This window comes from Pseudochaenichthys georgianus, chromosome 4, assembly GCF_902827115.2.
Source record: "Pseudochaenichthys georgianus chromosome 4, fPseGeo1.2, whole genome shotgun sequence".
NCBI classification, from domain to species: Eukaryota; Metazoa; Chordata; class Actinopteri; order Perciformes; family Channichthyidae; genus Pseudochaenichthys; species Pseudochaenichthys georgianus.
Window position 1 is genome coordinate 34,952,635 of NC_047506.1, and position 11,600 is coordinate 34,964,234.

Here is an 11,600-nt window from a genome sequence, read left to right on the forward strand (position 1 = left end):
GCACAGTTGTGTCAGGCTATAGAGAACCAAACCTAAAACAGTACAAATGCAAAAACTCACCACTGCAAACTCATCTCTGTCCAGGTGGCCATCTTTATCAATGTCACTCAGGTCCCAAACCTGACAGCAGGAAGTAAACATGATGAGATCATTCAGCGCGATGAAAGGGGTAACTGATCTCTAACATATGTTATTTCATTCATATGAATCCATGTTGGAAGAAAAGCAAGTTATTTGACAAAGTTACATACAACAGTTTTGTTAGCCACGATGACATTCATGCTACTTCATGTTTGTCGGGGAAACAGATCACATTTATGTTCTGGTTGAGTATTTTAACCATCAGTCATAGAATCGACAAGCTTAAGTCACTACCTTCCCGAGGACGTCCAGAGGTAGCTTGGAGTTGATTAAGACTGGTTTCACCTTGTCTCCTGACAGCAGGCCATTGACTGGAGCCAGACTCTCAAAGATCCCATCAAATGTATTCTTCTCCTCGGGCTACAAAGAAACACACAGGTTATCTTAAAAGCCTGATCTTTACATGTTACACTGACCAAGCCTCACTCTGTCTTTTGATTTAAGAGCTCCAGATTATTCTTCAACTCTATGGTTTACTACTGAGTGTTAGAGCATGAATAATATAATACTATGTGAGAGTTATTTTTGTTGGAACTAATGAAAAAAAAAAAAGTGAAATGTTACAGTGTGAAAAATGAACAATACCAATATATCAGCAAACTAATTTCTTGTAAATGCTTTTGTTTGATTTGTAAAGTCTTTATTGAGAGGCTGAGGGCTAGATAAAATATCTCTTTTCACAAATATGCTTTCTTCAAACTTAAAAAGGAAGATCAAATGTGTCCATATTTGAATAAATAATGGATAATAATGGTTGATGCCATATCATATCCCTAACCCTAATATTATTCAAAACTTTAAAAAGGGCTTTAGTATAATCAAAAATAAATACTTGGGAAATAGAATTGTATACATCTTTAAGGACTTCTTTATGCTAGTGTGTGTGTGTGTGTGTGTGTGTGTGTGTGTGTGTGTGTGTGTGTGTGTGTGTGTGTGTGTGTGTGTGTGTGTGTGTGTGTGTGTGTGTGTGTGTGTGTGTGTGTGTGTGTGTGTGTGTGTGTGTGTGTGTGTGTGTGTGTGTGTGTGTGTGTGTGTCAACACACCCTGACAGCCCAGTGTAATTCGTTGGAGAGAGGAGCTGTGCTGCTTAGAGACGGACTGCTGGTGTCCTTCTGAAATAAGACAAACAAAGATGGCCATCACATCAAAGTCACATCATCATCACTAGCTGGATGGATTAAAGACCCATCTTCTTCTCTGATATTGAGAATTTCATACAAGTTTTAATAACATGACACATATAATTAATTTAGAGTGTTGTAAAAATGTCAAAAGGTTTGCTGTTATTTACATATTGATGCAAAATACCAGATAATAACTGTTGTAACTTGTTTGATTGCAAAGAATGAATGGGATTCAGTTAAGTGATGAAGTCCTACTCACAAACTTGGGTGGGGGGATTGTGAGGTTGAGGCTGGAGAGACTGACTTCATGACCATTCTGAGCGCAGGCCACCAAACGCAGAGCTACGTAAAACCCCTGAGACAGAAAACACACATTATTATCCATTAGTCTTATTCTCTAACTCAGATAACAAACACTGATGTATCAAAACTGTTATTGAGAAATGAAATAAACAAAAACAGAATTGAACAATATTTAAACATTAGAACAATTCAAATGTTCTCTTTGCCTTTTCAGATAAATGTTTGCTGAACAAGCATTAAAGGATTTGAGGTTGCATCTACAAATGTGGTCGTCTGAGATCAGGTATTTAAGCATAATGGCATCGATGGTGCTTTAGTATGTCTCTGTTAAGCACATTCTCAAAGTCAGAGCACTGGATGAGAAGTCATCTGTTCCCTACCTGTTTGTCAAGATATCCTTTGCCATCGGGATCGGCCAAATCCCAAATCTGAAACACAAGACGCAAACACGCAAAAGTGAAGAAAGTCCATCTAATCCAGTGATATATTTATGGATTATAGAAGTATTTTCATTTCAAAATACTCTTTACTCTTCCTGTAAAACAAAAGCATTTTTGTTGAGTCATCTTGAACTCAGGGGCAGATTCATTAATGCTCAAACATGAGGGCGATGCCATCACTCCGTGGAAGCTTTTTGAAGTTGTCACATGATAAGGAACAACCAATCACACCAGGCAGATATCCTATACTCCCATAAATATCAGTTTTCTGTAAATATGGAGGAGAAAGGACCGTTGTATTGCAGGGCTACCATTATCCAAAGCTTAGGATCTGTCCATCACTTCCTATATATCCGAGTAGCATTGCTTCTAAAACACACATGCACACAGAGCGACTAAAGCAGAGACAAAAAACATGTTTTGGGAATACACTGTTGTCCCAAAGACTATATTAAAATGAATAATTTAAAAACAATGATTTGAAGAAGACGAGATGTTACAAGGAGCTAGTTCTGAGGGTTTAGCAACGTCCTAAGCAACCTGCTTTAGTGCCCTTGAAAAGTCAGCACGAGAGTAGGCACCAAGCAGGTGACTGATGCACATCTTGTCCTCCGGGCGATAAAAGACGCTGCATGTGTATAACCCCTGGATTTGGTATTTTGAAGGAATTTTTGATAATTTTTACCAATTCTCGCGTGGTCAAAAATGTTTAAATCTGTGTGGCAAATGTTATCAAGAAAAAAACTGCTGCAACAACTTGAGACTTGAAAAGGTACATAAAACAGCATGGGGATCGCTATTATATTCTTTGATTGTAATGTTGCAAGCCCTTATACACACATACAACAGTACAAGCCAAATAAAAGGGATTTACATCATCTGGAACTTGTTTGTTAAGATATATATATATACATACACACACATATACATATATCTTATATATATATATATATATATATATGTATGTATATGTATATATATATATATATATATACATATACATATACATATATCTTAACAAACAAGTTCCAGATGATGTAAATCCCTTTTATTTGGCTTGTACTGTTGACCTGCAATCTTCCTCTAAAGATCCCCTTTCGCCTCCAAAAAAAGAAAACAATGTTTCTTTGTGGATCTTTAAGGGTTAAAATCAAGTATGATCCACAAGCGACTGCTAGCAGCTGATGTATGAGAGACACAGCTCTATAACAAGTTACATTGACACCCTCCTCCAGTACACAGAAACACGGTATTCCAGAACCTACCTTTCCCAATGTAATGTCAGGGAGTCCAGACTTCTTTAGGAACAAGGCAGCTTCTGTTGGTCCAACTCTACCCGTATTCCCAGGGTCCACCTTGGAGCAAACGGTAACATTGTGAGTGATTGAATTACATAAATTGTAATGACAAATGTCATGCTTCCATATCCTAATGAACTCTCACTTAAAACATGTGATCTGCCATTCATGTGTGTTTCACAAACTACGATAAAAGCGTATTTGTATCAAAATATTGATACACCGGAGTGTGGCAATATTATGTTTTTGCGATACTGTATCCATCTTAAAAAAATAGTACTAATGATTTGTAAAGATGGTTTACATGGTGGCAGACAGTGGCTCAGATTGCACAAAAAGCTGGGCTACGATGCTGAATATAACAAGAACTACGATAAAGGCAATTACACTACTCTTATTGTATAAATATATAGTTTATTAATATTTGGCTCATCATCTTACCTGTCTGTAAAAGTTCTCATATACAGGGTTCCCACTAGATAACTGCGGCAGAGAGAAAAAATGTTAAAGCACTATAAACAACCCAATTCCCTTCTCTATCTCTATATAAGTGAGGTTCCTTCAGCTAGATGTTCTGAGAGCCTGTTAGCACTATATTCTTATATTTACTACAACCTCAGAATGACCTTGCCACAATAAGCCATGACTACACCAACTCAAATGCCTAGCTGCGCCTAGAATAGTGCTCTTCAAAATCCTTGCTGAGTATCAATTCAGCTGAAATATCACCCAAGCACTGCAGCGCACAATCAAAATGAAATATTCCAAAATAACTACATTTCCAGTTATGACTGCTGCACAAGCACAGCAAGCTTGATGAATAACAGAAAACATGTAAGGGGATCAGATAAGCAGGATACTGTATTCCCTTACAGTTACGGAAGAAAGATTTGATCAAATGATAAAAATGTTAAGACCAATATCAAGACAACAATGTAACAATATACGTTAGGAGGCACATGCTTAAACCACAGCTTATCTACCAGTTCATTATCACAGCCTCGAGTTCAAAGGCACCTTTCACAGGGTGGAAATGATCCCATTATTTTGTGTTCAAATGTGAACAGGGAAATAACATCACATCAAATCAGTGCAAGCTGTGCCTTTCAGATGTGGATATACACTGTCATATCAAGGAATCAACCATCATTTGTAAATGATACAATTATTGAAAAAAATAGATAATTGATTTTCATTTAATCCGCCTTTTTTTATGCAGTTGACAAATACTGTTTCCTTGATGAGATTTATTTTCTCAAGTCAATATTTGCCTTGTATTTAATACAAAAGTAACCGGTTACATTACTTGATATGGTGATATTTAGATTAGGTTACTGTTTACATGTAAATGGTATTTTTAACGGAATACATTTTTTAAGAAACACTTTCACCCCCAGTAGACTAGAGAGCCAACTCACATCAGCATCATTAGCCAAAGCTAAGCCCAGGTTAGCTGAGGTTAGCCTAGCCTGACTCTTGCATGGCCTGCATACTATTTAGCATTCCTCCTGTTTAGTCTGCCTCCTTTGCCTCCTGTTTAGCCTGCCTCCTGTGCCTCCTTTGTAGCATGCCTCCTGTTTAGCCTGCATCCTAGCCTCCCTAGCATGTTTATCACCATCCTCACTCTACTTGACATCAGCGCTAGGCTAGCTAAGGTTTGCTAGCTGAAGGACTGAACGGTATCATAGTTTAAAATGCTATGTTAAGTTAACGTACGCATGCCAGCATGTACCCAAATGTGTATACAGTGTACGATATGCTTATTGTCTTTAAATGTGTAATTAGTTAGTTATTCGTAATTTGTTGTCGTAGGTAAATGGCAGCACGGCAACAGCTGATGCTAACAAGCCCGCTACATAACGGTACTGAAATAGGCCTGAACCGACCAGCTGACGGGTTTATTTGTAGCTGCATTTCAAAGCGAGTTCATGTTTAGTTTAAGTCAGTTTAAATTACAATGTCATAAACCGAACATACTGTGTCATGCTATAAATGATCTTATCCTTAAGATGAAGTGGAGAGTCGTAAATTGCAGCATCTTTACCTGGGTGAGAGATGTGAGAGCTGCCATCTTCCCTGTTGCTGCGGGAACGCACCCACCCTCATCTCCAGGGAAGCGCTCCCCTTAGCGGACAAATCCATGCCCGACACCCGGCAACAGCAAGCTGCCAACTCCATTCAATGATGTTCTTTTATCTTGCCACCTTTATGACATTTCTTCAAACAAATTTGACTAAAAAGTGCTTGCCATACTTGTTGGAGTTGTTTGCCCCTACAGTCATACAGGGTGTGCAGACTGTAAAAGCATGGCAATATATATACTGACATTAGTTTGAAAAAAAAACCATAGCATTTACGACACAAAGTTATTTTTTAGCTACTCTAAAGGAAACACTATATTTGTTTAGCTTTCAAGTGTAATTAATTAATTAAATGTGGAACAACTCATTACTTAATGAAAACTGCATTATTTAATATCCTGACCAAATGGATTTTCATTCATAAAAAATCGTTATAACAAATGTTTTTGCTGCATTCAGCCTGGAATCACTGATTTAAAATTCCTTTTAAAAGATAAATGATTTCAGTAGATTTACTATCTTTCACTGGCTAAAACGACATCAGGCATGAGACTATTCCTCAGCCTTCCTAAAAATATAAGTGCGACTAACTTGGTAAACTGAAAGGCAATAAAGCAAATGGCTGTGTCATGGGACGATTATACTGTCCAAATATAATTCAACTTAAAATGTTCATGGTCAAATATGAGTGTAAATAACTGTCCAAAAACCATTGACAGGTTCACTGCTGCACTCTGCTGTCCCACAGCTCTGTGGACTGGACTTGCAGCTGGCTGTTGTTCCATGAGAGTGTACATCAGTAATGTGTTTGTTTACTGATATGCACGCAAGCAAACACAACATCAGTTTTTGAATTAGTTTTTAAGAGTGTTACCTTCTGAGGGTGGAATCCACAAGCTGCACTTGGCCAAACAAGGATTTCTGTCCATGTGCCTGCATTGGACACTCAATCTGAAAATAGTTGCTGTGCCTTTGATGGAGTAAAAAACAGGTTGAATCATTTCATTGGTGTAGGAAATACAAATTATTAAAATACATTGTGCCATGAACACCTGTACCCTTTGATACAGCTCGAACCATTTCTTCTGCCTGGGTGCCGGCCTGTTTCCATCAGGCTGGGCATCACTCTGAGTCAGACATGGCCTTATGTGGTTTTGCTTTTGATTGTGCCTTTTAACACATACATGCGTTAACATTTTGAAATACATAAAAACAACAAGGGTGCAGAAACATTAAAGCAAGACAAGAGTTCTTATAATATATAATGTTATAATATAGGTTCTTTTAATATACATACTGTATATCAGGTGTTTTGAGCACTGTTGAGAGGAGTTAGCTGTCAGGTTTTCATGCCAGAAATTGTGTTAGGTTTGGCCAACAAAACTAGCTGGTTTGTTGAGGAAAGCCTCTCCAATGTGTTTGAAACATAGCTCAGAATAAACCTTAATTACCATCATTAATATATATTTTTGTAAGAAAACATATAGGTAGGGACATTTAACACAGTGTACATTTACAATTCTAATTATTGGAGGAAAATAACCTAACTTTAATAATTGTAATCAAATAAAACAAAAGTATTAGGCAGGTCAGCTGTGAATTTTTCTGATGTTTGAAAGAGGTGACACACACACACACACACACACACACACACACACACACACACACACACACACACACACACACACACACACACACACACACACACACACACACACACACCAACACGTTCTCACTCCCATCCCGTCACATATTGACGGACGGTCAGGGCCCCTCCCCGTCGCTATATTACGTACAGGGTACCCCTTTCCCGTCATTTTCTACGGGCAGGGCGTCCCATAGACCTTCATTGCGGACACAGCGGACCCCTTGCCCGTCAGGCTTCTACGGGCAGGGCGTCCATAGACCTTCATTGCGGACACAGCGGACCCCTTGCCCGTCAGGCTTCTACGGGCAGGGCGTCCATAGACCTTCATAATGCCTATTTTAAGGTTCATTTGGCCATTAAAATGCGTTTTGATCTCATTTTATGCGAGTAATGAGTTTTTATTTCGGATTATTTGTGCAGTACATGTACATGATGGTTAGTTTGCTAGTTATGACGAAGATTACTTCATGAATGTGTACACATTCATGGTTGCTAAGGTGGTTGCTATGGACGCTGCAACAGCTCCCAGACCACGTGATCGACAACAATGGCTGTCCTTCGTGTTATTCTCGGTGGAAAAATGCCTATTTTAAGGTTAATTTGGCCATTAAAATGCGTTTTGATGTCATTGTATGCGAGTAATGAGTTTTTATTTCTGATTAGTTGTGCAGTACATGTACATGATGTTTAGTTTGCTAGTTATGACGAAGATTACCTTACGTCTGTGAGGAAAATGTATGGGGCTCAGAGCCTCGTATTTTTAAAATCTTTTTTTCCTTCTAATTTGTTATTCTTTTCAAAATAACACACTGTTATTTACTCACCAATAACATACAATTATCCTTGCTTTTATTTATTGGTTTAATTCCATAATCTCGGTCTTTTTTGGTGTTCGTCAGGAACTGAATTTCAAAATAAAAATAACCGGAAACAGACGTAGGCCTATAAGGGACAGTTCGAGCATCATTGCGATTGTCAAAATGTTTGAGTTTAGGACGGCCGAAGACACTACACTACCCAGAATCCCCAGCTATCGTTGAGGACTACAGTCCCCGTGATTACTCTTCTAGGTCTGGGATTGGATGTTGGAGTGGCAGTGCGCCAAGGTTACAGCGTCAAACAGCTGTGTGAAATGGAACGAAACCACGCCAGACTATCCAAAACTGGAATCGAACTACACACTACACTATTGTGTTTCGCAAAATGTTCTATGGGACGTCTCTACTGAACTTTTTCGTTTTCCCACAATTAGAAGTTGCCAGTATTAAACACATTGGTGTTATCAAATGTAAAACATATAATTAATAAATGGATAAAAATCGCTGTCCATAATGCGCAGCATCAATATATAGCATTAATATACCCACATGAAAGCTCATTGATACTTTGTAATTCTACTCCACTACAATTCAGAGGTTAACCTGGTATTTTTACTCCACTGCATTTATTTGAGTTACTTTGCAGATTCTGATTAATGATGTGAAATATAAACAACCCTTAAATCAGACTTTAGTTACACCTGAGTAAAATTCAGATAAGGTGATTGTCAAGTGCCAACAATCAGGAGAGATATTTGATAGTTGGTGCTTGAGAAGACTAAACATGTATCTGCAATTGACATTAATGGAAACGAGTAATAAAGTATATTAATTACTCGTTATTCTCTACTAATAGTTAATTAAAGACTATATATTATGGCTATTTTGCACATCCCTTTCAAGATTTTAAAGGTGTATTGACATATCATTTACACAACTTACGGTGTAGTTATGAAATGAATGAAAAACGTGGGTCACAGGTCCCTCAACAGTGCAGTACAAGACATCTATCAATATGTGTGTACCTCCACCATTAAACTGTCATATTCTGCACATTTCTTATTCTATCTACATACATAAGAGTATAATCCATATGTATAATATCAGTTAAAATAAGTGCTTCAACATAGTTAACATTGCAGGAAAGCAATATATTAGACGTTAAGTACTTTGTATTTATCTGTAGATAGATACCCCCAACGTTTTTTTCTTATTTAAAAGAAGACCGTAATCTGTTATTTAATGTTTAAATAAAGGTTAATTCGTTTTTCTGTTTTGCACCTCTTCCTATTAATATCTTTGTACATCCTGCACTAAACTGTTTTATTGAAGAGATCACTTATAGTATCTTCTTGATTTTTTATATTCTATATTTCTATCACAGACCTTCTACTTTCCCCCTATGAAAGTATATGTACTCTTAATATTTTTTTAATCAAATATAACACATAAAAACAATAATTCAATAACGTGCTTTAACCACTAGGCACACAAGGTACACACAGACACTTATGTACAACATCTGAAGATGTGTAGTTTTATTCATGCTTTCACATAATTTTACAGCATATTGCTATACTATTTCAGAATCAGTATTTACATTCTTACATTCAAAATGCAATCCAATTCAAATCAGTAATATCTTTAAAAACTACAGTCCTTTTTTATCAGCTGTGCACCGTTATGGTGTAAATATAACCTATCTATGAATTATATCAAATGTAAAAGTCAGCCGAATTAGTGTTGATACTGCAAGGAGACGTATTGTGTGAAGAGAAATTGAGAAGTTTTTTAATTGTTGATATATTTATGATCCATGTCAATTATTCAGTTTCGGCGGCATTTCTTCAGTTTTTCCATAGGTCTCATCATCAGGGCGCTATAAATAAAGAACTACGGCAGATCTGTAATATTTAATGCAGCCGAACCGTGTATTACAATGCCGTTATGTGATGACTTTCAAAGAGAAAAGCAAGAGCACTCGGAATTAAGTATTATTTTAGTCTTTTCAAATGTTTTCCGGATTTCATATAATATAAACACCAAATCCCAGCATGCATTGCGGCTAAAACATCCAATCAGCGTAGCTGAGAATCTTGGGTAATCGCTCGAAATGCCCACGTCTGTTTCCGGTTATTTTTATTTTTAAATTCAGTTCCTGACGAACGCCAAAAAAGACCGAGATTATGGAATTAAACCAATAAATAAAAGCAAGGATAATTGTATGTTATTGGTGAGTAAATAACAGTGTGTTATTTTGAAAAGAATAACAAATTAGAAGGAAAAAAATATTTAAAAATACGAGGCTCTGAGCCCCATGCATCTTCCTCACAGACGTAAGGTAATCTTCGTCATAACTAGCAAACTAAACATCATGTACATGTACGGCACAAATAATCAGAAATAAAAACTCATTACTCGCATACAATGACATCAAAACGCATTTTAATGGCCAAATGAACCATAAAATAGGCATTTTTCCACCGAGAATAACACGAAGGACAGCCATTGTTGTTGATCACGTGGTCTGGGAGCTGTTGCAGCGTCCATAGCAACCACCTTAGCAACCATGAATGTGTACACATTCATGAAGTAATCTTCGTCATAACTAGCAAACTAAACATCATGTACATGTACTGCACAAATAATCAGAAATAAAAACTCATTACTCCTATACAATGACATCAAAACGCATTTTAATGGCCAAATGAACCTTAAAATAGGCATTATGAAGGTCTATGGGACGCCCTTCCCGTAGAAGCCTGACGGTCAAGGGGTCCGCTGTCCGCAATGAAGGTCCATGGGACGCCCTTCCCGTAGAAACCTGACGGTCAAGGGGTCCGCTGTCCGCAATGAAGGTCTATGGGACGCCCTGCCCGTAGAAAATGACGGGAAAGGGGTAGAGTGAAGCCGCTTCACTACATCTCCTGGCTGATCGGACATGAAGGAACCGGCAGCATCCTGTCTCTGCTCAGGAAGAAGTGAGACATAAAGAAACGACTGATTCTAAACGGGCAATAACTGGTAAATGCTTGCACAGGACTCATTGTGTAAACTATGTTTGTGTGCGTGTGTGTGTGTGTGTGTGTGTGTGTGTATTCAGGTGCTGGGCTATGGCTCTGTTTGGAGGAAACAGCGAGACGGGTTTCGACCAGAACACCACCTACTCCATCTTCATCACCCTGACTAACCTGGGCTTCCAGAACTTCTACCAGGTCAACACCTCGTACAGCAACATGTACTGGTTAACCTTGACTGTTTAAAAAGTTACAAACAAATATAATTAGATTAAACAGTTTCGTTTTTTTTACTTCTCAATGCTTTAATATTTGTCTCTGTGCAGGTTGTCCATTTGGTTTTCCAGTACCTAAAAATGCTCCAAACTCTTGGGCCCCAGGAGAGGTAAGTCCACACACACACACACACACACACACACACACACACACACACACACACACACACACACACACACACACACACACACACACACACACACACACACACACACACACACACACACACACACACACACACACACACACACACACACACACACACACACACACACACACACACACACACACACACACACACACACACACACACACACACACACACACACACACACACACACACACACACACACACACACACACACACACACACACACACACACAGAGAGATCAGTGTCTCTAAAATGTGTGAGGATTACATTCATTCTTGCACCAAGAACAATCAATAATAAAA

General features: G+C 38.0%; 1 protein-coding gene and 1 long non-coding RNA gene across 2 annotated transcripts in view; one reads left to right on the plus strand and one right to left on the minus strand.

Annotated features, from left to right (window-relative positions):
* The window catches only part of LOC117445256 (epidermal growth factor receptor substrate 15-like 1), a 51,314-nt gene extending 45,914 nt beyond the window's left edge, over nucleotides 1-5,400 (minus strand). The window contains exons 1-8 of the mRNA XM_071202943.1: nucleotides 5,351-5,400; nucleotides 3,748-3,789; nucleotides 3,274-3,363; nucleotides 1,949-1,996; nucleotides 1,525-1,620; nucleotides 1,185-1,253; nucleotides 376-501; nucleotides 61-120 (exon numbers count right to left, since the gene is read on the minus strand). Of these exons, the coding sequence (XP_071059044.1) occupies nucleotides 61-120; nucleotides 376-501; nucleotides 1,185-1,253; nucleotides 1,525-1,620; nucleotides 1,949-1,996; nucleotides 3,274-3,363; nucleotides 3,748-3,789; nucleotides 5,351-5,377 (558 nt within the window). The 5' untranslated portion in view covers nucleotides 5,378-5,400. The remainder of the gene's footprint in view (nucleotides 1-60; nucleotides 121-375; nucleotides 502-1,184; nucleotides 1,254-1,524; nucleotides 1,621-1,948; nucleotides 1,997-3,273; nucleotides 3,364-3,747; nucleotides 3,790-5,350) is intronic.
* Nucleotides 5,401-10,610: 5,210 nt separating this feature from the next.
* On the plus strand, nucleotides 10,611-11,262 carry LOC117445163 (uncharacterized). Its single transcript, XR_004551940.2, has 3 exons — nucleotides 10,611-10,834; nucleotides 10,957-11,068; nucleotides 11,197-11,262. It is a non-coding gene; the product is annotated as an uncharacterized lncRNA (long non-coding RNA).
* The last annotated feature ends 338 nt before the right edge of the window (nucleotides 11,263-11,600 follow it).